This window comes from Quercus robur, chromosome 9, assembly GCF_932294415.1.
Source record: "Quercus robur chromosome 9, dhQueRobu3.1, whole genome shotgun sequence".
Lineage (NCBI taxonomy): Eukaryota > Viridiplantae > Streptophyta > Magnoliopsida > Fagales > Fagaceae > Quercus > Quercus robur.
In genome coordinates this window covers 51,745,994-51,771,194 of record NC_065542.1, presented here as the reverse complement: position 1 = coordinate 51,771,194, position 25,201 = coordinate 51,745,994, and the positions used below count along the sequence as shown (strand labels likewise).

At 34.6% G+C, this 25,201-nt stretch overlaps 2 protein-coding genes and 1 pseudogene across 2 annotated transcripts; 2 read left to right on the top strand and 1 right to left on the bottom strand.

The window, feature by feature from the left end:
* The first annotated feature begins 1,158 nt into the window (after positions 1-1,158).
* On the top strand, positions 1,159-3,333 carry LOC126699001 (pentatricopeptide repeat-containing protein At3g25210, mitochondrial). Its single transcript, XM_050396548.1, has one exon. It carries the CDS (start codon positions 1,236-1,238, stop codon positions 2,397-2,399), a length of 1,164 nt encoding a protein of 387 aa, XP_050252505.1. The 5' UTR covers positions 1,159-1,235; the 3' UTR covers positions 2,400-3,333.
* A 7,384-nt stretch (positions 3,334-10,717) lies between these two features.
* On the bottom strand, positions 10,718-15,312 carry LOC126699000 (putative receptor-like protein kinase At3g47110). The gene is made up of 2 exons (XM_050396547.1): positions 12,197-15,312; positions 10,718-11,359 (listed from the first exon to the last, which is right to left on the bottom strand). Exons 1-2 carry the CDS (start codon positions 14,886-14,888, stop codon positions 10,914-10,916), a joined length of 3,138 nt encoding a protein of 1,045 aa, XP_050252504.1. The 5' UTR covers positions 14,889-15,312; the 3' UTR covers positions 10,718-10,913.
* A 3,228-nt stretch (positions 15,313-18,540) lies between these two features.
* Positions 18,541-19,715, top strand: LOC126701180 (protein-S-isoprenylcysteine O-methyltransferase A-like; annotated as a pseudogene).
* Positions 19,716-25,201: the final 5,486 nt, after the last annotated feature.

The following is a 25,201-nucleotide window of genomic DNA, read 5'->3' as shown; positions in this document are numbered from 1 at the left end:
CTAAACTTTATAAAAAAATATTAATAGATAATAATAATAATAAATAAATCACTCCAAACCCCAAGCTTTAGTATTTGATTATGCATATTTGAGCATTAACATTAGGGGTTTAAAACCTCCAAATTGCTATTTTGAAACCCACCACATACACCAAAAACCATCTTTACCTAGGTGTTACTGTACCAAATTTTAGTGAATTTTTTATTCCATTAATTCTTTAAGTTGAAGTGAGAGAAGAAAGACAGATGTGTTAGTTTTATATCATTTTATTAGATAATTTATATTATTGTAATATGTTAATAAAAGATAAGATGTTGGGTAGATGGTAAATGAAATGTTAAAATAGATAAGTACAGTTTTTTAGATTATAAAATGAGTATATTTTTAGATAAGTGGATGTTAAAAGCCTCTAAAAACCCACTCCATGGTCCAAACTCCAAAATCCAAACCCCAAACTCTAGTCATCAATTTTGCATAACCCCATTTGGTAAGAGAATTTAGATATTGATAAAATGAAGTGAAAATTATGGTTTAAAAGATGTTATGAAACACTTTTCTTTTTTTGGTTGAGAATATTATAAAAATACTTTAAAGTACCAATTATGTAAAAATGTGTTTGATACCATATTTCTAATAACATATTTTTAAAAGTAAAAAACACTATTAAATGATTGGTATGAGTATAAATGATTGTTTTTAAGAAAAAAAATGTGTAATGTGTTTTATGTATTGTAAACATCATTTGGATTCCACAATTTTAAAGATAATTACAGTAATGTCACTTACTCAAATATTTAAAAAGAAAAAAAAAAAAAGGAAAAAAATGCAATGTTGAAAGTTGGAACACCCTTAAATTTGATAACTACAAGCCTAAAACCTCTTAAATTCACTCCAAAGTCCAAACCCCAAATTATTTTTTATTTTTTTTTTTTTATTTTTTTTTTTTGGTTTCCCACAGTGTATCCTCAAAGCTTTCAACCAGAAACTAATCACTGTTCGTGCCGGGTCGGCCCACGAAGGGGTAAAGCACTGGCCCAGGGATTCTTTTCAAAGTGCAGGTAGCAGGACTCGAACTAGGGAGCACACCTAATCGAGCCAAGTACAAGCACTTTGAGACCAAGCGCCGAACCGCTTGGCCAACCCCACTGGGTTAACCCCAAATTATTTTTGTAGTCATAGATTCTGCATAATCCTCTGTCTGTGATTTGATTTATGCTCTTTACTTTTGTGTGACAATGCCTCCATCCTTCATCCACCGCCTACTCATCTCCGCTTCCACTCTCCGCAACACCACCCACCTCTCCTCTCTCCACCTCAACCTCACCCTCCTCTCACTCCACCACCACCGCCACCGCCACCGCTCTCTCTCCTCCACTCCCACTCCACCACCGCCACCACCACCATCACCCTTCCACCCCAGAAGCAAAACCCAACTCGAAACCCAGTTCGAAACATGGGTCCAAAACCTCAAACCCGGGTTCACTCCGTCCGATGTCGAGCACACACTTTGGTCCCAATCCGACCCGGACCTCGCTCTCGACCTCTTCCGCTGGACTGCCTTACAACGTGGCTACACTCACACCCACGCCACCTACTTCACCATCATCAAAATCCTCGTCTCCAACAAGCGCTACGGCCTCGCCGAGACCCTCATCGAAGAGGTACTCTCTGGTGCTTGCGACATTAACATTCCTCTTTATAACTACATTATCAAGTTCTGTTGTGATAAAAGATCGCTCTTTAATCGAGCCTTTGATGTTTATAAGAAAATGTATAATTCCGAGAATTGTAAACCCAATTTACAGACTTATTCCATGTTGTTTAACCTGTTGCTTAGAAGGTTCAATAAGTTGAATGTTTGTTATATGTATTTGCAATCGGCTAAGTCGTTGTCGAAGCAAATGAAGGCCGCGGGTGTGATTCCGGATACTTATGTGTTGAATATGATTATAAAGGCGTACTCGAAATGTCTTGAGGTTGATGAGGCCATTCGGGTTTTTCGTGAAATGGGGTTGTATGGATGTGAGCCGAATGCATATACTTACGGGTATATAGTGAAGGGGTTGTGTGAGAAAGGGAGGGTTGGTCAGGGTTTTGGGTTTTATGAGGAAATGAAGGGGAAGGGTTTGGTTCCGAGTAGTAGTAGTTATATGATTTTGATTTGTAGTCTTGCATTAGAACGAAGGTTTGAGGATGCGATTGGGGTTGTTTTTGATATGTTGGGGAATTTGATGGGTCCTGATTTGTTGACTTATAAAACGTTGTTGGAAGGCTTGTGTCGTGAAGGGAGGGGCAATGAGGCCTTTGAATTGCTTGATGAATTGAGGAAGAGGGATCGTTCGATGAGTGAGAAGATGTACAAGGCTTTGTTAAATGTATTGCATTTTCTATGTCGTTAATTGACTCAATATTGCATTCTTCTGAGTTCAATTGAAGACTTCTATTGACTACCACTTCATGACGAGTAATAGTACTTATGTTATTCTGATTCACAGTCTTGCATTGGAATGGTGGTTTGAGGATATGATTGAGGTTGTGTTTGATATGTTGGGGAATTCGATGGGTCCTTATTTTTTGACTTACAAAACCTTGTTGGACGGTTTGTGTCGGGAAGGGAGGGGCGGTGAGATCTTTGAACTTCTTGATGAATTGAGGAAGAGGGATTGTTCAATGAGTGGGAAGATTGCAAGACTTTGTTGATTGGATTGCATTTTCCAAGTTGAGAGTAGATTCAATATTTCAGTCTTCTTAAGTCATTTGAAGACTACAACTTCATGAGCAAATCAAGCATCTGGAAAGAAATATATAATTTAATCACTGGCTGATTCGTCTCAATTTATGAATTTCTGCATCTCAGATTCATATGGTGCTGTGATGGTATGAGAAGTTCCCTGAAGATCTATTCGCATTGTCTTCTGTATGTAGGGCAACATTGGAATCGTCCAGAAAAGAGCAGTCTTGTACTGGCTGGTTTTAACAATATATTCTACGTTGTCCAATTTTGATATTGGTTGTTTCATGTAAAATTGTTTTATTTTAAATGGACACTTTATAGTCATTGTAGAATCAGGTTACTGTTTCATGAAACACTCAAATCAGCAGTGAATGATCTTGGTGCTTATTTTGAAGAACAGAGAAAATAGTTTTATCTTGTCAGGGTAAATAGGTTGCCAAATATGATTTTCAGCATTTGGAGGGTACAGGGTGAATAGAACTTCTAAACTTTGCTAAGAAAATTTTGCAATCTTCAGGCCCATTATGGAGAAGACGTGCTTTATTACATTATTTTTGGTTGGGATTGGAAGTGGAAATAAAGATGATCTTATATGTTTATTGTTCTCTGGTTATTCCATCTTGCCATACCTTCAGCATTGGAAACTTTGATGATACTCTTTTTTCCAGCACACAACTGTAAGCTATCTTTGCTTATTTCCTTGCTTTGCAACCCAGATTGGATGTTGGGGACAAAACTTAATTGGTTAATTCAGTTTAGAAATCTTGATACCCAGATTGGATGTTGAGTGTAAGTCTTTAGTGGCATTTTCCAATAAAGCATCATTTTCTAACTTATGCAGATAATTAAACTTTACATATCTTCGTTCATATCTTATCTGTGAAAGCTATATAAGTTACTTTCAAATGGGCACCAGTTAATGAACTCATATTGATCCTAAGCACGAATAGTTTTAGGGTCAGATAAATAACATGGCTTCTAAAGGGTAATAACAGGCCATCATTGCACAGAGATTTTTGTTGTGGGGATTAGTTAATGCTATGCAGAATACAAGATTGAAGACGTGTGAGGTATGCTACTACCATTTTAAATCAATTTGAATGCATAATTTTCTCCTTGTTCTAGCATGTAATGATTAACTATTTTATTCTTATATTGTACCTCCATTTGTATTTAGACTCAGTGCAGGCTGCAAGAAAGTGAAATGTGAACCACTACCTGAGGGTATTGTTTCCAAGACTTCTGACTTGGAAATGTGATCATTATGGGGCCCCCTGGATAAAAAAGTTTGTCAATTTATTAGTGGTATGGCCTTGCAGGTTGCATTAATTTAGTTATTTAACTAAAGGGCCATGCAGTTTTTACTTTTTTTGTTCAGCCACTTTTGCTTTAAGGCAAATCTTAGGATGGAAAATCACCTTACTGGCAAATTTAGGTCAGAGTAGGAGGAATTGTTTTGGCTGCCTTGCTTGTTGACTGTACACATGAACTGCAGGCGCAGAGATATGATTTTTCCATCCTAAAGTTTGCTTGTAGAGGCAATTTTTGAAAAACAAAGTTATTTTTTGGCATGTCTGGATTTCTGTAATTGTATAAGCTTCATAAAGAAATTTATTTCTTTTTTGAGTATATCTCACCCTTGAACCGCACCTGATTGTTCAAGATATTAAGAGAGTGGTTGACGTTAGAATTGTAGCAAGTGGAGGCTACAAAAATTCTTTTTTAAATAGAGCTTTGTGCTTCAAATGGTGAATTTTACTTTTTGTTATACAGAAGCCTGGTTTTGTAGTTTGAATTGTCAGTGTGTTTTAATTTGTTTTTAATTTTAATGTTTTCCAAAAGCTGATTTTACTTTGTTGTTATATGTACTATGTAGTGATCCTGGCTGTGTGCAGAATGATTTTGTGTGTTGTGGTTTGTACTTTCTTTGGTTTAATAATATATCATGCATATCCAAGTGAGGAAAATTAAAAGAGCAATGCTAGGGACATAATATTTTTCACATCTGCTGACATGATCTGTTGTGATTGAAACATGACTTTCACTTGCATCCGCCATTAACACCACTTTTATTATGCACCAATCGTAAGTCATACTCATATCAACAATTGTGAAAAATGTTGTGAAGAATATTGTGTCCCTAGAAATGCTTTAATACATTATTTTTGGCTGGAATTGGAAGTGGAAAAATTAGGAGAAGATGATCTTATATGCTTATTGTTCTTCGGTTATCCCATCTTGCCATACCTTTAGCATTGGAAACTTTGATGATACTCTTTTTGCCAGCACATTACTGTAAGCTGTCTTTGCTTATTTCCTTACTTAGCTACCTAGATTGGATGTTGGCACTACAAACAACTTGAGTTTTTCAACATATTTTTATCCACGTTCACTAAAAAGATATTGATAGAAGCTTTAATTTTCTACAGTAGTGCTGGAGTAAAAGCAAGGAAATTAGCATACTTATTTCCACAGTTGGTATAACTTGAAATATGTGTTTGAAAATTAAAAAAAGTTTCTGTTTTGTCCTCAGCTCTGTGAAAAAAAAAAAGGTCAAAAAATTTATATAGGGAAAAAGTAATATTAATGGCTTGATCATCAACGTGGACAAAGTAAATTAACGGTTTGTAAATGTTGAAAAAGTTTAAAATTTTTCAGTAACAGTTTGTTAACGTTGAAAATAGGAAGGCCAGGAACTTTATAATCAAAATTTCATAGAGAATACAATTTCTACGATACATCACAGACTTCACAGTCTCTATCTCTCTCTCACTCTCTCAAAACTCAGAAATTCCAAACTAAATTTCATAGCTCTCGGTCTTGATCATGGAAATTTCAAAGCTCTAGATCTCGGCAATCATGGCAATCACATAGCTCTTCATCTCTCTCAGTGCGGTGGTCTCAGCTCCTCCGATTAGGTACGAATCAGTTCTCTCTCTCTCTCTCTCTCTGCAATTACTTTGCCATCAAGTTGATTTCGCTTTGCTTCAGATTCAATAAATTTACCCTTTCTATCTAGTTCTCAAAACTTAGGGTTTCCTTCTGTATTGCGCTCTCCCTTCAAATTCATTAACTATTAAAGTGTTTAACAAATGTTCTTACTCTGTTTGTTTATGTGTTTATATTTGGTGTATTGCTTACAGTTGAGATTGTAGAGGCATAGGCATAGAATTGAAGAGGTCAAAGGCATACTTGAAATTGTTGCATCCACTGGCAAATTTTGGTATAATGCTTTTGTATCAAAATTTCAATTCCTTGTTGAAGCATTTCTCTGACTTAAAAAAAAAAAAAAATATATATATATATATATATATAAACTTTAAAGCAAATTAAGAATTGCAATCAAAAGCACTTTTTTGTTTAGAGAGTTTTGGCACTGGTGCTTGCCAAATTTTTTTGTGAATTAGCTAATATAGCTTCATGTTTCTTTGTGCATAAGGAATTTATGAATTATAAGAATTCTTGTGTTAGTGTCCGTGTTCTGCCCCAGCCCTGATGTGAACATCAAGGCTGATAGCTTCATAGCTAGGCTCCATGATGGTTGGAGGCTTGAGAAGGTGAATTCCATGAGAGATAAGCAAAAAATGGGCTAGCAGGGCCCATTAAGTGGTAAGGTAAAGACCTAAAGGTTTTTTTTTTTTTGGTCAAATAAAGACCTAAAGTTTTGAAAGGATGGGGTTATGATTGTGTTTTTTTATCACCTTTTGGAACCCATGGAAGAAGATTGGAGTTTGAATTGCTGTTTGCATCGTTTGATGGTTTTTTTTTATTGCATCAAACGGGGTATGTATAGGATAAGGTTATGCCTTTGGTTGAGGTTCTTGTGATGGTGGCTGAGACACAACTACTGGCTTTGGTTCTTGCTCAGATACAGATGATGGGGAATGAGTAGAAGTGGGAGTAGGCTGAGAGGTTTCTTGAATTGTAGGTTGTGATTACTGATAAGTGTGATCTGTAGTGTTAAAAATTGACTGCTCGCTCTCTTTCCGCCTTTAATAAATACTGATGAAATAATGGGAATTGTAAAGTGCCCAATTGGGTACTCTCTAAATTGAGTTGAGTGGTCATTGACTAGTAGTGTGTGTGTGTATATATATATATATATATATATGCTGTCAATGCTGTTCAGGAACTCAGATGGGCTGATTTAAGTCCACCTTTCCTTCTTCCTTTTTTGCAGTCTGATGTAAACCAAGATTACTCTTATGTTAATGAGAAAATCTGATTTCCATTATAAAAAAAAGACTAGTATATATAGGATAATCTTGGTTACAAATAGGGCTCCGTTAAAACTGACTCTGTTACCTCTGTATAAACATGGTTACAAATAGGGCTCCATTAACTTATAATGATTCTCGAACTCAACTTCGAAACTATCATGATTTGGGTGGAAGGAAAAGCATGGAACACAGAAGAGAAACTGTAATACAACAAATTCATTCCTTTCAGTTTTTTTGGCTTTTTTAATTTAAAATTGAATAAATAAACAATGGAATGAAAAATTTGTAAGAAGTCTCAAGGAGGACATAAGTAAGGTCTGGTAGATCTGTGGACAAAACCCTCATATCTTTTTTTCTAATAGTTCACAGATTCCATATTTATTTAGATGTGAATTAATAACATTTGCAAGATAGTTTACAAATCATGTAAGAAAAATAATATCCACTCTAATCAAATGTGGACACATCTTCTATGTTTTCTATATGGAAATCCAGAATTTACATGTCAGGAGCTATATTGTGTTTATCATTTGATTTTCTTTTTCTGAGCTTTGGATAGGATTTGATACGGGCTTCGTAACTTTCTTTCTATTAACCTCGTATAATTCTCAATTTATTATATGAGCTAGTATTGATGCTGATTTTGTGGATTTTGTGTATTTGATCTGAGAGTTTGATGGGGATTTTGAAAATTCTATTCTATGTTTATGTTTAGCTAATTTGATAATTGAAAATCGACACCTACATGCTTATAGTCAGAGATAAAGATAATTCCAATACATGCCAGTTCTCGTCGGTTTAGGTGGTAGTGGAACTTTAATTGAGAAAGATAAAAAGTCTGGTTTTTATTCTTGAATGAACACACTGATGACTTGAGAAACTTTCAAACAAAGGCAAGTGAGTACTAAACAGTGATTTTTAACCGGTTTATTACTGGGACCCCCTTTGATGGGTGGTTAGGGTGATTGATCGAATGAAATTCTCATCCTCTAATGTTTTAAATAATCAATTCTTTAAATTAGGTAACTGGATTTGAGAGCTCTTTCAAAAGGGTCAACCTCAACAGAAAAAAGTGTTAGTAACAATTATTTCCATGCTAGCTAACAATCTGTTTGTGCTAAACAGACTGACATAACCATGAATTATGTTGATGACTTTCATGTTGTACTCTAAGGCTATGCTCCATATCAGCAGTTCCCATGTTTAAAGATTTCATAGAAATGTACAACATCCTATGAGAAAGATGTTTATGTGCAAAACAGTTCCAAGTAGTCCCTTAATGTATAAACAATATCTCATCTAAAATCCTTCTCAATTGTTGGCTATGTATCACATTTTAGCCAACCAAGCCTAAAATTTACCTACATTAGGTCATCCAAAGTTATCCAAATGAAACCATGCAAAATTATGAAAAAAATAAAAAGAAAAATACACGGTTGCTAAAGTAATCATGTAAATTTTGCATTTTATTTTTTTATTTTTTTCTTTACTTATCCAGATGTTGAAAAAAAGAATCGATGATGATTATTGTATGTGAGGAAAAGAGAAACAATTAAAAAAAATCAATAAAATTTGATATTTTAATGACATGTAGTGTAAAATAGATAATCTAATGTGGTTTGTTTTGAAAAGTGAGTATGTAAAATAGAAAAAGTAAGTTTCTATGCTAAAATATATTTTTTTTTGAGATAATATAGACAGAAGACACAGGGGATGAGAAAAGAAGTAAGAAGACAAGACTTACAACACTAACGCTTACAAAAGGACCTAACCTTTGTAGTTTCTATGCTAAAATAGATGAAAGTTTTTGCATGAAATTATGCGAATACTCTTACTTGCTTTTTACATATTTAAGTGAAGATACTTTTTTTATATATATACTAGCCTTATCACATATGCTCCACATTTGCGATGAGACTCTTTTTTTATTTTGAGTTTAATATAATTTTTCAATTTGAATTTATCTATTGTTAGTAAGGTTGCACAAGAAATTTTTTTTATAAAACTAAAATTTAGGATTTGAAATAGAGTAAACTATTGGGTTTAGTGTGTGTTAGTTTTTAGGGAAAAAAATGTGTCAAATGTAGGTGAGATATGTTTAGATAGAAAGTGTGCTAATTTGTTTTTGAATTTTGTTGAATTACAATTTTAACCATATTTTATTTTTTTAAAAATAAAAATTATCTAATTAGATTAGGAGTATTTTTAACATTTTTTGAAGTCATAACTAACTTTTTGAATCCTCTTAATATATGGAACTATAAGCGAAGAGTCAATAGTTTAATTTGGCGAAAATTTCTTTTGACAGTGTATTACCAATAATGTTGTTCAGTCATGTACCTCTCAAGTCTCAATAAATATCAAGTGATAAACATCGACCATTTATCTAATGAGTTCCACTTAATTTAATATATTGAAAGAGAAATTTTCACTTTTCCACAATGAATTCTTGTCGAAAAAGAAGAACCAGATTTTTAAAAATTGAAAAAAAATTAAAAACAACTTCTTGTTATGTAGATTCTAGAATCAAGAGCTTGCCTTGCTTGACGGGGCAAAAGGCCCAGGTCCCGGCCAGGACTTGATGGCCTTGCTTTGTGGATCGTAAAGCACTAGTTGGACCTTGGGTTGGCTCAGTACTCCACACAATCGTACTTGTTGGGCTTCTTTTCTGGTCCATCACTGCACACCAAAGGCCCGTCATCAAGGACTCTTAAAGTGATTGGACTTTGGACAGGGTTCCATACTCCCATGAGGAACTGCACGTGTTTTTATTTTTAATTTAAGATCAGGCCACTCATAGTGATTACTGATTGCTCTCTGTGTACTCCATTATTTTCCAATTGTTTTCAATATTATCTTTTCCAAATTACAATTTGTTTATGCTACAGAGTAGGATCCACTTCACATGGTAGCCCACGCATTCTCTTCAATTTCACCTTTTAGTCTGCTTGATAAGAAGTTTTTGGAACAGCTGTGTGTCATGTTACAGTTTTCTAGTTCTACACAGGTCTCTTGTTTTGATTCTTGGTTCTTTTTGGCAGGAGATTTCATTCTTTTAGCGACTTTGGGGTGATTTGGAGATTCAATTTTCCATATTAATGTTTTATTCCCCTGCATCTTTTTCAGGTCTACAGTTTACACCAAAAAGTTTCTTCATGTAGTTCTTCAATGAGGATAGCTATATATATGCCATATAGGTCTCACTACAGTGAATTTGAGAAAAAAACCGATTCCTTTTATTTGCCAAAAATGACAGAAATCTTCACTTACCCAGCTTACAGACAGTTATGTCAGATGTTCGTTGCAATAATCTTCTTTCAGAGTTCTGAATGCATTTTAGCAATTGCCATTCATGAGACATAAAATGTGACTCATTGCTGGAGTACTTCATTGAAATTTTTTTTATTTCCTGGGTTGAAGGAACACTGGTGGGTAAGCAACTTGGGCCTTGCAGTGGTTATAGTTGACGAAATCATTAGGAAAACATCAATTATTACAGCTGGTCAGGCCTTCACACATCTTATCAAGATTAATCATGAGGAGCATCACAAACTGATTACTCATGGAATCTATAAATGTGTCCGACATCCTGGATACTGTGGTTTCTTTATCTGGTCAGTTGGTACTTAGATAAACGCACTGTAATCCCCAAAACATGTATCCCCAGACGTAGTTTCTTGCGGTGCAATCCAAATAAAAATTAGTTATTTTTGTCATTTCTTGTAAAATTAATATCCCGTCCGGGGGTCTAAACAACCGAATATGTTACTCCAACATTTTGATATAGAAGAAAATTTAGTTGTACAACCAGGATCATCTATAAAAAAAAAGACCATAATGACCAGTATATTACAACTTAGGACATCACCATTTTATAAGACAATTCTCATTTGCAATTTTATTTAAGCTAATTTGAATTTGAAATGTAGCAGGACTTCAACTTGGATTCTCTAACCTCTTCAAATCCTAGAACCTAGAAAAGAATTTTTTATTGAATGTAGTTCCTTGCTAACTTCCTCCATTTTCATTCTTTCCTTTTGCGACTCCACGGAACATGCAAGACCAATTTCAAGGATTGAGACTAAGCACTTATACACATTAGCTTCCACTTGGCTGTGGTTAAAAATACCTTGAGTTTCTTCATCTGCTTCAATTTCATTCTCATTATAATATTCTCTAGCTGCCACTGCAGCTGTTGGCATTTCTTCAACATCTCTTGTGAGAAGTGCTGGGTCCACAATTTGAACAAGTCGTTTTGGCAATGCCATCCTAACAAAACTATGGAGATTGAGATCATCTTTAAACATTTTATCAGTAGGCCTCTTTCCCAAAAACATCTCTAGTAGAAATACTCCAAAGCTATACACGTCCCCCTCAGTTGATACATCGCTGCCCATGCCATACTCTACAATTTATGATATATAAGAAGATTTTGCAGTTCATGTTATAATGAGATTTGGGATTTAATGAGAGTGCAAATTCATTTGATTCATCAAAAACCAAAAAGAATTTGAACTTCAGAAAGAAGGGTATGATAGATGCTATCATTTCAAAAAATCATGTGAGAAAATGATAATTTCTACATTAGAATAGCACCATAGGTCTCTGGTGGAACTTTTTTTTTTTTTTTAGGATCTTGGGAGGTAATTTTTTTTTATTTATATGAAGCACAAGAAACATGGATGATGGTTAGGATTACAACAATGTAATCAAATTATTTTACAATTGATACGGATATGCTACACACATTAGGTACTGGCCTTCCTAAATGCCTTCGCTAGACCCATGTTCAAATAATATTAGGTGTCCTATAATTATTCATTACTTGATTAATGGTGGTTGACATGCAATGACAAAAAACATAAAACAAAACATTAGATCTATTTTGAGACCAGCTATACCATATCTGATATTGTTGATTGACAAGCTATCATCACAACATACAGAATTGAGGAAATAAATGCCAAAAAAAAAAAAGGCATGGCCAATGGATAGTCAATAATTGATGTCTGTCAATTAATCAAATTTATGATTTATCAAGGTATAAACCATGTCATGAGTTTGTGTGATTTCTGTGTTGCATATTAATACAAAGAAAATTTTATATTCATAGAAAGATAATTTCAAAAAACAATTCAATATGTTTTGGGGAAAAGTACAATTCAATATGTTTTGAACAACTATTATTAACAAGATTCATGAGCATTTTTAAGAAATTCGACACAATTGGAAAGATAATTACCTGGAGCAGCATAGCCAATAGATCCCTTTATCCCAATTGTACTAGTTTGATTTTGAGAAGAATCAGTAACAGTTGAGAGGAGTCTTGCTAAACCAAAATCACTTAGATGAGCAATCATGTCATTGTCAAGAAGAATATTGCTTGGCTTCAAATCACAATGAATGATTGGTTGCACAGAATGATTGTGTAGATAATCTAATGCACAAGCAACATCAATTGCAATATTTAGCCTTTGAAGAAGGCTCAAGACCCCTGATTGATCTTCCCTGTCTATCTTTGGATGAAGCCAGATATCTAGACTCCCATTTGTCATGAATTCAAAGACTAGAGCTTTAAATTGATTCCCACTGTAATCCATGCTCGAGCAACATGTTAATATCTTGACAAGATTCCTATGTCGGATATTTCTTAGTACATTACATTCAACCATAAAACTCTTGGAAGCACCCTTTCGTTGAAGGTTAAGGACCTTTACAGCAACTAATCTTTCCTCGGGGTGAAGAAATCCTTTATATACAGAGCCAAAACTGCCAGTCCCAACTAAGTTACTAGGAGAAAATCCATTGGTTGCCTGATAAAGCATTTTATAAGAAACATTTGGAAGGAGGTCTATTGTTGAGCCCAAAGAAGATGAATTCCCTTTTGATATTTTCCTCCAATGAAGAAAAAGAATGAATGAAAACGGAAGGAAACATACAACGACAACAATGATTGCAATTTTAAGTTTGAATGAAAGGGACTTTGTAGGTTTCATGACTTCAACTGGACATGGAGGCAACATTAGTTGTGGAACACCACCACAAAGTTTAGTATTTCCGATCACTGATATAGCACTTGCATTTTTGAAAACTCCCTCTGTTGGCACCTTACCCTCGATATCATTGAATGAGAGGTTCAATTTTTTTAAAGAAGGAAGCTTTTCTAAAACTTTTGGAATTGAGCCTGACAGGTTATTTCTTGAAACATCAAGTAATTTGAGGCCTTTTAAGAAAGCCATAGATGAAGGTAAGGATCCTTCAAAGGAATTACCTTGCAAGCTAAGGTACTCCAAGCTCAAACAATTTCCTATGGAGCTAGGAATTTCCCCAGACAAATTATTCTCAGAGATATCAAGTTGGTTAATATTTATCAGATTGCCTACTTCGAAAGGTAGTTTGCCAGTAAATGAGTTGTGAGACAAGTTAAGTAGTATTGAGAGGGAAGATAGACCAATAAGCTGCGGGGGGATGAATCCACTAAGATTATTTTGTGAAATGTCTAAGCTTTGCAAATTTGGGCAATTACCAAGACTTGGAGGTATGCTTCCTTCTAATCTGTTTTCATCTAAATTGAGTAGGAATAACTGAGTAAGGTTGCCTATGAAGGTTGGTAATTCTCCTAACAATCTATTTCCATCTAAATGCAATACTTGTATTTTCTGAAACTTCTCGAAAATAGTGGGAATAAGGCCTGTGAAAAGATTATGCTCCATGCCTAAGCCAATTAAGTTGACAAGATTCCCTAATGTTACTGGAATAGTTCCTGAAATCTCATTGACTCCAAAATATAATTCAGTAAGTTGGGTTGACAAGTTGCCTACAAGTATAGGCAAAACACCTCCAAATTGGTTTGTACTTAAATCCAATATATCTAGTTTACTACAATTGGTCAAAGATTTTAAGAAATCCAGGCTCCTTCCTAGGTAATTGTTACTCAAGTCTAGCCATTGAAGATCTGGCAGATTTCCCAAATTAGTTGGAACTAATCCCAAAAAATTGTTTACACTAAGATCAAGCCTTTGAAGTTGAGATGCATTGCATAATGAAATAGGAACTGGCCCAAAGAATTCATTACCACCAACTAAAAGTAATTTGAGATTAGGGAGAGTAAGGCCAATGTTGGCTGGAAGTGTATCTTTAAGTTGGTTTACTGAGACTGCGATTGTTTGGAGAGATGATATATTGTAAAGGGAGGAAGGGATTGTACCTGAGATTTTATTGGATGAAATGCTGAAATAGACTAAGCTTTTTAGATGACTAATGCAATATGGTATATTTCCCACCAATTTGTTGATTGCTAGAGATAAAACTCTAATTGATGAAAGATTTCCAAAAGATGGTGGAATTCTTCCTGTCAGATTGTTTACACCAAGCCGAAGCAATTTAAGCTTCTTCAAAGAGTCTAACTCTGCTGGAATTCTCCCATTAAGTTCATTCCAGTTAAAATTTATGATTCTAGCATTGGAGCAGTTGGATAAGATGGATGGTACTTCACCTTCCAATGTGTTATTGTTAAGATAGATCTCTTGCAATCGGAACAAATGACCAACTTCATGTGGGATTTTGCCATAGAAGCTGTTGTTTTGGAGATAGATAATCCTAAGGAAGGTGAGGTTGCTGATGTGAGGTGATATGGATCCTCGTAACTTATAGCCTTGTAGGTCCAAGACCGTGACTCTTTGGTGTCGCCGGCCACATGTAATTCCAAACCAGTTGCAGAAGTGCATAGAATCATTCCATGAGCTCAACATCATATGTGGGTCATGAGTTATAGATTCTTTGAATTTAATCAAAGCCAAACGATCAGTCTCATTTGTTGGAGCATTGGCAGTAATGGTGGGTTGCAATAAGTACAATAAGTTTATAGAAAAAAGAAGAATGACATGAAGGTGCATAGGCCAAAGTGCATATAAGTTGGTTTGGTGAAGCTTCATTTGGTTTGAGGGGGCAAGAAGCTGGTAAATTTTTTGTTGGTGTCAGATATGCAACTTAACAATCAACTTCACTTGGTTGCAGTTATGTAAGGGGGATGAGTGAAGATCTATTTATAGAATATATTTTTGGTAAAGGTGGACTTACAATGAGAGCTAAGGTTGGAACAGAAACACAGTGTGCCAGGAAAGTCTGGGAAAGCCTTAAAGATTTAGGAATCATACCAAGATAACACCATTTAGGAAAAAAATCAGCATCACCCACTAAGTGTAAAGTGTGCAATTCTTGTGCCGTTTGGATTCCATGGACGTCTCCATCACCTCATTAGTCTTCCTGTAAATTGAACATAAATCATTTCACTCATTCAATGTATTGGAGTTTTGCTAGAGTTGCAAGAAATATGTTGTTAACTTGTTATCACTTACTAACGTTTTACTTATTTAATTATTTTATTTTATATAAGCGAAGAGCCAATAGTTTTATTTGGTGAAAATTTCTTTTGACAATGTATGATGCTGTTCAGTCATGTGTCTCATGTGACTCACAAGTCTCAATGAACATCAAGTGATAAACAGCGACCATTTCTCTAATGAGTCCCACTTAATTTAATATATGAAAGAGAAATTTTCATCATTCCACGATGAATTCTTTTTGAAAAAGAAGAACCAGATTTTTGAAATTGAAAAAAAAAAAAATTAAAAATAACTTCTTGTTATATAGAAGCAAGAACTTGCCAAAGCACCAACCATCAATTAGGAGTGTGCAACCAACTCGCCAAACCGACCTGATTCAACCTAACCGGTCTGTTTTTAGGAGTTGGTGGGTTAGATTGGTTATGAAAATTTTTTTAATAGTGGGTCAGGTTGGGTTTAGGTCATAATAATCACAAACCCGCCTAACCCGACTCGACCACTTATATATTTAAAAATATATTATATAATTAATAATTTTTTATTTAATTTTCTCCCCTATTCGACTCTTCTTATATAAAACTCAATTACCTCGCATACCCTAGTTGGATATATTTTATTTATAACTGAGTTGGAATACTAGTTCATAAATATTCTGTTTATCAACTTAGGTGGCACATGTATTTTTTTTTGCTCAATTTAATAATAATAATAATAAATAAATAAATAAACTGTCCAACCTATAAGTTCAACTCGACCCAACCCGATCCATGTGGGTTGGGTTGGATTGGGTTGTATTTATTTTAACCCACCATGGTAGGTTGGGTTGAAAAATCTCTTTAACCCTACCCAACCCAACCCATGAACACCCCTACCATCAACGGTGCTAGAGGCCCAGGTCCCATGACTTGATGTTCTCGCCTTGCTTTGTGGATCATAAGCCACTAGTTAGACCTTGGGTCGGCCCAATACTACACACCATAGGCCCACCATCAAGGACTTTCTTTTATATCAATTCTTTTCTTATTTTCGGGAGGACAAGGTTTAGAGAGAAACCCTTCAAACTTCTCTCGTATCTTTTTATTGGATATAAATTTTGAAAATCTAACCGTTGAATTGCATGTTTTTATTATATATTCCATGCTTACAAAATTTCAAAAAATCAAAAGATTAATAACTATGCTATTAATAAAATGTTTAAATTTCAAGTTTTTGTAATCTAAAATTATGTATAAAAAATAAGTTTTTTGATCAAATAGTAAATAACATCTAATTTGAACGAAATTTAACATGCATGTTAAGCACATAAAGAACATGCAATCCAAACAATTAGATTTTCAAAATTCTCATCCAATAAAAATATATACGAAGAGTTTAAAAAATTTCTCTCCATCCAATCTCTTATATTGGCATGCATGGTGGGTGTTTTTCATGTTTCAGTTTCTTCTAATGCGCTAGGTTTTATTTATTATTATTATTATTTTATTTTTTTTATTTTTTGAGAAGGTTCTAATGCGTTAGGTTTAGAGAGAAACCTTGTCATTTCAGAACCTAACGCATTAGAAGAAATTGAAACATAAAAAACACCGCAGACCAATATAAGGGATTGGATATGGTTGATGGTTCCATAATCCCATTAGGAAATTGCACGCGTTTTAATTTTTATTTTAAGATCAGGCCACTGATACCGATTTCTCTCTGTGTACTTATTACTTTCCAATTGTTTTCTATATTATCTTTTCCGATTACAATTTGCTTTATGCTACAGAGTAAGCTCCACTTCACATGGTAGGCCACGCATTCTGTTCTACTTGTTTCCATTGATTCTACAATGTGTTGCTTCTTTGTTTGTTTCTTTGTTTTTCACCTGCTACTAGTTACCAAAATAATGAAAACATTGAAGGGTTATTTTTTTAATACTCTTTAGTCTGACTTTTCACAAAAGAATGTACTCAGCAATTATTAAATCCTTCCTTCACCTTGAATTTTGAGAGATTCGGCCAGCTAATCAGCTCACATCAAACGTTTTCCATAAGCCATTAATCTGTATATGTCTAACACAGTTTTTATAATTTGCTGCATTTTAGAACCTTTTATACTGTCGGTGCCACTCTATGAAGTATGGATGTGGCATAAACAGCCCAAAAGTATTGGCTCTTTTATTATATTGTTAATTTTGCTAAACAATGAGATAGAAAAATGAAATTTAGGTCAGGAAAATATCAACCCAGATCTTTAGTTAGCTCTGACCTAAGATTTAGAAGAAGTTCATAGGGCTCTAATTTTTCCTCTAGCTCAATATGTACTTTTGATACATTTTAGGTGGGGGAGAGAGAACTAGAGTTGAATCTTGGATGTTTCTGTTGAAAATACCAAACAATGACATTGAGCTATACATATTAATCAAAATAAAATATCTGCTTCATTTTTGCTTTGTATCCCATTCATATTAGGATTGCCATGTTTTCGCCAAAAGCTTGTAAAAGCTATGCAGAAAAGAGAATGCATGACAAATTTGTCCCACTCAAGCAAGCAATTTTACTAGTGCGTATTTGATACATTGCATTACAAAATGAAATCTTTTTTTTTTTTTTTTTTTTAAATGCCATGCTCAAACGCATACTTGTTCTTCACCCTGTGTTGCATATGTCAAGAAAGCATTACCATTCAGCAAATCAGACAAGATGATAAAGAAAGATCTGTATAGGTCCACCCTGTAAAATATTTATTATCGTTATGATTGAGATGAATAAAGAATTCAGAACCTATGCTACCGACACTGGGACACGGGATCTTCAAGAACACATCACAGAATACAAACATTGAAAACATTGCAACAACCATCTGATTAAAAATGTTATTCATCTCGATAAGTTACACAAAGCTGGAGAAACCAACAAATAATTTATTTCTATATATACACTTAAGATACACGTCACAACAATGTGCATTTTATGCCCTTCAATAAAAGACACTGGCCCTTCCAACAATTTAACTCACATCACTCAGATTTGAAGAAACTGACTTTTAAAAGAAGAGAAAAAGGGGAAAAAATAGAACAAACATGTTTCAGAGAATCAGATGCAATAACTTTACTACTTCCTAAACACAATACACTAATTTCACACTCACTGCTCACATTACTATCTCTGGCTTCAAAATGCTTGCTTTGATCTCTTTGTGGGGCAAAACCACACCACCATTACTGTAAATTTCATCACACACATGTACATCTTCACCAAGAATGCTCATGTTCTCCACACGGGCCCATTGCCCAACAGTGGAGTGCCATCCTGATGCTGCTGGAGATGCAAGCATGCTTCTTGATGCGGACTCCCCGCATTACCGTGCAGCGAGTGAGACTCTGAAGTCTCAATGAACATCAAGTGATAAACGGCGCCATTTATCTAATGAGTTCCACTTAATTTAATATTTTGAAAAATAATACATCTTTCCACAATGAATTCTTGTCGAAACAGAAGAACCAGATTTTTTGAAATTGAAAAAAAATTTAAAATCAACTTCTTGTTATGTAGATTCTAGAAGCCAGAGGCCCAGGTCCCAGGACTCTTTTTTACATCATCTCTCTTCTTACAATTTGTTTGTGCTACAGAGTAGGCACCACTTCACATGGATAAGAAGTTTTTTGGAACAGTTCTGTGTCATGTTACAGTTTTCTTGCTCTACACAGGTCACTTGCTTTGATTTTTGGTTCTTTTCGGCAGGAGATTTCATTCTTGTAGCGACTTTGGGGTGATTTGGAGATTCAATTTTCCATATTAATGTTGTATTCCCCTGCATCTTTTTCAGGTCTACAGTTAGCACAAAAAAGTTTCTTCATCTAGTTCTTCAGAGAGGATAGCTATATATATGCCATATAAGTCTCACTACATTGAATTTGAGACAAAAACTGATTCCTTTTATTTGCCAAAAATGACAGAAATCTTCACTTACCCAGCTGACAGACAGTTATGTCAGATGTTCGTTGCAATAATCTTCTTTCACAGTTCTGAATGCATTTTAGCAATTGCCATCCATGGGACATCAAATGTTACTCTTAAATCTCTTCTGATCAGCAAAAAAATATATCATGGCAATGCTCTTCTCACTACTGGAGCACTTCATTGAAATTTTTTGATTTCCTGGGTTGAAGGAACACTGGTGGTTAAGCAACTTGGGCCTTGCAGTGGTTATAGTTGGCAAAATCATTAGGAAAACATCGATTATTAGAGCTGGTCAGGCCTTCACACATCTTATCAGGATTAATCATGAGGAGCATCAAAAACTGATTACTCATGGAATATGTAGATGTGTTCAGCATCTTGGATACTGTGGTTTCCTCATCTGGTCAGGTAAATGCTTTGTAATCCCCCAAACGCAGTTTCTTGCTGTGCAATCCAAGTAAAAATTAGTTATGTTTGTCATGTCTTGTAAAATTAATATCCTGTCTAGTAAGGTCGAGGTCTATACAACCAAATATATTACCTCCAAAATTTTGATACAGAAAGAAATTTAGCTCTGCAATCAAGATCATCTATCCACAAAAAAAACAAAAAACAAAAACAAAAACAAAACGTAACAATCAGTATATTACAACTTAGGACATCAGCATTTTATGAGACAACTGTCATGTGCAATTTTATTTAAGCCAATTCAAATTTGAAATATAGTAGGACCTCAACTTGGATTCTCTAACCTCTTCAAATCCTAGAACCTAGAAAAGCATTCTATTGAATGTAGCTCCTTGCTAAATTCCTCCATATTCATTCTTTCCTTTGGTGACTCAAGGGAACATGCAAGGCCAATTTCAAGGACTGAGACTAAGCACTTATACACATAAGCTTCCACTTGGCAATGGTTCACAATACCTTGAGTTTCTTCATCTACTTCAATTTCATTCTCATTGCTATATTCTCTAGCTGCCACTGCAGCTGTTGGAATTTCTTCAACTTCTCTTATGAGAAGTGTTGGGTCCACAATTTGAACAAGTCATCCTGGCAATGCCTTCTTAACAAAATTTTGGAGATTGAGATCATCTTTAAACATTTCATCAGTTGGTTTCTTTCCCAAGAACATCTCCAGTAGAAATACTCCAAAACTATACACGTCTTCCTCAGTTGATACCTCATTGCCTGTGCCATACTCTACAATTTATGATATATAAGAAGATTTTGCAGTTCACATTATAATGAGATTTGGGATTTAATGAGTGCAAATTCATTTGATTTATCAAAAACCAAAAGGAATTTGAACTTCTGAAAGAAGGGTATGATAGATGCTATCATTTCAAAGTTTCATGTGAGAAAAATGATAATTTCTACATTAGATTAGAATAAAACCATAGGGTCTCTTGTGGAACTTCTTTTTTTTTTGAGGAACTTGGGAGGTATTTTTTATTTATTTATTTATATGAGGCACAAGAAACATGGTTAATGGTTAGGATCATGGTTGTCAAAATCCCGATCTGGATCTTACGATCCTACGATTTTACGATTCCACCTACTCAAAACGATCTAGATCTTTCAAGGATCTTAGTGATCATTCAGGATCGGTAGGATCGCATGATTTTGACGATCCTAAACAACTTTGGTTTCTTATAATCTTCTTTAACTTGACAAAAGACTCAGTTGGACCCAAATGAAAAATAAAATCCCAATAGACCAAGTTTTTCCACTCTAATGTAGAGAGAGTGTCAGTTGGACTCAAATAAAAAATATCCCAATAGAGTGTCATATTTTGAGGTTTTTGGTCTCTTTAAATGATGCTTACAAATGGATGTAATGATGTATGGTAATTATATCAATGAATGTATAATTTATGTGATTATTTAATATACCAATGTGTATTTTTTGTTTTTTCCTTAAATAATGTAGGATCTTACGATCCACGATCCGATCCTACGATTCACGATCCCACATACCTCCAACGATCTTACGTAGGATCCCGATTTTGACAACCTTGGTTAGGATTATGACAATGTAATCAAATTATTTTACAATTGATACGGATATGTTGCACACATTAGGTACTGCCTTCCTAAATGCCTTCGCTAGACCCTTGTTCAAATAAAATCAGGGGTCCTATTATTATGCTTTACTTGATTCATAGTGGTTGACATGCAATAACAAAAAACATAAAACAAAAAATTAGATCTATTTTGAGACCAGCTATACCATATCTGATATAGTTGATTAACAAGCTATCATCAGAACATACAGCCAATGGAAAGTCAATAATTGATGTCTGTCAATTAATCAAATTTATGATTTATCAAGGTATAAATAATGTCATGAGTTTGTGTGTTTCTGTGTTGCATATTAATACAAAGAAAATTTTATATTCATAGTAAGATAATTGCAAAAAACAATTCAATATGTTTTGAACAACTATTATTAACAAGATCGATAAGCATTTTTAAGAAATTAGACAAAGTTGGAAAGATAATTACCTGGAGCAGCATAGCCAATAGATCCCTTTATCCCAATTGTACTAGTTTGCTTTTGAGAAGAATCAGTAACAGTTGAGAGGAGTCTCGCTAAACCAAAATCACTTAGATGAGCAATCATGTCATTGTCAAAAAGAATATTGCTTTGCTTCAAATCACAATGAATGACTGGTTGCACAGAATGGTTGTGAAGATAATCTAATGCACAAGCAACATCAATTGCAATATTTTGTCTTTGAAGAAGGCTCAGAACCCCTAATTGATCTTCCTTGTCTATCTTTGGATGAAGCTAGATATCTAGACTCCCATTTGTCATGAATTCAAAGACTAGAGCTTTAAATTGATTCCCACTGTAATCCATGCTCGAGCAACATGTTAATATCTTGACAAGATTCCTATGTCAGATATTTCTTAGTACACTACATTCAGCCATAAAACTCTTGGAAGCACCCTTTCGTTGAAGGTTAAGGACTTTACAGCAACTAATCTTTCCTCGGGGTGAAGAAATCCTTTATATGCAAAACCAAAACTGCCAATCCCAACTAAGTTACTAGGATAAAATCCATTGGTTGCTTGATAAAGCATTTTATAAGAAACATTTGGAAGGTAGTTGAGCCCAAAGAAGATGAATTCCTTTTTGATATTTTCCTCCAATGAAGAAAAAGAATGAATGAAAACGGAAGGAAACATACAACGACAACAATGATTGCAATTTTAAGTTTGAATGAAAGGGACTTTGTAGGTTTCATGACTTCAATTGGACATGGAGGCAACATCAGTTATGGAACACCACCACAAAGTTTAGTATTTCCGATCATTGAAATAGCACTTGCATTTTTGAAAAGCCCCTCTATTGGCACCTCACCCTCGATATCATTGAATGAGAGGTTTAATTTTTTTAAAGAAGGAAGCTTTTCCAAAACTTTTGGAATTGAGCCTGACAAGTTATTTCTTGAAACATCAAGGAATTTGAGGCCTTCTAAGAAAGCCATAGATGAAGGTAAGTGTCCTTCAAAGGAATTACCTTGCAAGCTAAGGTACTCCAAGCTCAAACAATTTCCTATGGAGCTAGGAATTTCCCTAGACAAATTATTGTCAAAGATATCAAGATGTTTAATATTTTTCAGATTGCCTACTTCAAAAGGTAGTTTGCCGGTAAATGAGTTGTGAGACAAGTTAAGTATTATTGAAAGGGAAGATAGGCTGTGGGGGGATGAATCCACTAAGATTATTTTGTGAAATGTATAAGATTTGCAAATGTTGGCAATTACCTAGACTTGGTGGTATGCTTCCTTCTAATTTGTTTTCATCTAAATCAAGTAGGAATAATTGAGTAAGGTTGCCTATGGAGGTTTGTATCTCACCTAATAATCAATTTCCATTTAAAGCCAATGCTTGAATTTTCTAAAACTTCTCGAAAATAGTGGGAATGAGGCCTATGAAAAGATTATGCTCCATGCCTAAGACAATTAAGTTGATAAGATTCCCTAATGTTACAGGAATAGTTCCAGAAATTTCATTTGCTCTAAAATATAATTCAGTAAGTTGGGTTGACAAGTGTTAGGGTACATTTTTTTACAATTAATATTGTCTAAATAACACCTATTTATTTTTCAAACGTCACAAATAAATTATTGGGCATACCTAAACATTTTTTGACTACTACTATGCTAGCTCACAACCGTCCTTCTTTCCATCACAAAATTGGGCTACAAATGTAAAACACTGTAAGACCCAATATTTTTGTAAAGCCTAAATTATTTATTAAGCAAGTTAAAATCTCATTCTTTCTAAAGCCCAAGAATTTTTATGCTTAGCAATATTAGGAAAAAAAAAAGCCCATAATTCAAATACATGGCAAAAACAATTTTATCAATGGAATTTAAGTCCATAATTAAAGCCCATGATTCAAATTCATGGCAATACTATTTTATCAATGGGATTCAACCCCATAATCAAATTCCATGATTCAAACCCATGGCAAATTATTTATCAAAAAGCCCAGTTCTCACTGGTAATATCAAAAAGCCCAATTTTTATTGAAAACATCAAAAGCCCAATTTTCATTGACAACATCAAAAGCCCAATTCTCTCTGACAATATCAAAAAGCCCAATTCTCACTGGCAATATCAAAAAACCCAATTTTCATTGGCAACATCAAAAGTCCAGTTCTTGCTGGCAACATCAAAAAGACCAGTTCTCGCTAGCAATATCAAAAAACCCAATTTTCATTGGCAACATCAAAAAGCCCAGTTCTCGCTGGCAATATCAAAAGGCCCAATTTTCATTGGCAACATTGAAAGCCCAATTTTCATTGACAACATCAAAAGCCCAGTTCTCACTGGCAATATCAAAAGCCCAATTTACGTTGGCACTATTTTATCAAAAGCCCAAGATTATTAACGCTTGGCAAAAAATATTATGTTTATTTTAGATAAACAATGTTCTATGGCAAAAACCATGGCAATCATTTTATAAAAGCTAATGGAAAGTTATCTTGAAAATTATGATACTCATCTCATATTATAAACCTATGAACGTGTGGTCATCATTTACATCACAACATCCATAATATTTTTCTTCAAAGCTCATGGTAACTACTCAATCCCACAAGCTCACCATTTAAATTATGATGTGATTATTAGAAATCATGAACATTACTTATAATATGGAATTCATCATTTTTCATAAATAGTAAATGTTATTCACAAAGGCATTTTGAAACTTATCCTATTATTTCAAATATTACAACTCATTGCCTAAAGACCCATTACAAATATCTATGAAAACCCAAAATATTTGCTAATAATAAAAGTCCATGAGGGATGAAAACCCATGGCAACATGTGTTGTTGATGTCCATTTTGTAGGATAAGCACAACCCAGCCCAAAGGGACCAGCCCACATGAGCAAGCCCGATCCAAAAAAACTCCAGCAAGAGGCAGAAGACTAAAAATAGACACTCAACTCTTGTTCATCCTTGACCAAAGTACAGTTGGAGGCCTCTACAAGAGAACCAAGTCTTTAAGGATGAACTAGGTGCTGTCCCATCAACTTTCTGTCGCCCTCTACCTGACGTGAACAGTGCCCAAAGGTTGTGATATCAGCTGGAGTCTAATGGGTGATGGAACTCCATCATTTTCCTCAAGACTATATCTCTAGCGGAAGGGAAGTTGAAACCAAGTTATCAAAATCTCAACAAATCAATACTATAAATGTCAAAAACGTCCAAGACATGTGCATGTGCCAAGCCCATGAATCTTAAAGGGGAAAAATTAGGAGCATGTGGTTTGGAGGGCATAAAGGGATCTCCAGTAAAACCCCCTGAAGTGGACTTAAATTTTGACACCTGACTTGGGGTGTTGAATCCTACTTTTTGGGGTCCAAATCTCAGTTGCGGCACTAGGATTCCTCCTTGATACTTGCCTTAATCCTATTGGTTAAACTCAGCTTTAGAAAT

What these genes read in the sequence shown, in the direction of transcription:
- LOC126699001 (XM_050396548.1), top strand. Translation starts at nt 1,236, where the DNA reads ATGCCTCCATCCTTCATCCACCGCCTACTCATCTCCGCTTCCACTCTC.
- LOC126699000 (XM_050396547.1), bottom strand. Translation starts at nt 14,888, where the DNA reads ATGAAGCTTCACCAAACCAACTTATATGCACTTTGGCCTATGCACCTT. An exon ending in TATTGGCTATGCTGCTCCAG is followed by an intron (nt 11,360 to 12,196) that starts GTAATTATCTTT and finishes CATAAATTGTAG; the next exon opens with AGTATGGCATGGGCAGCGAT.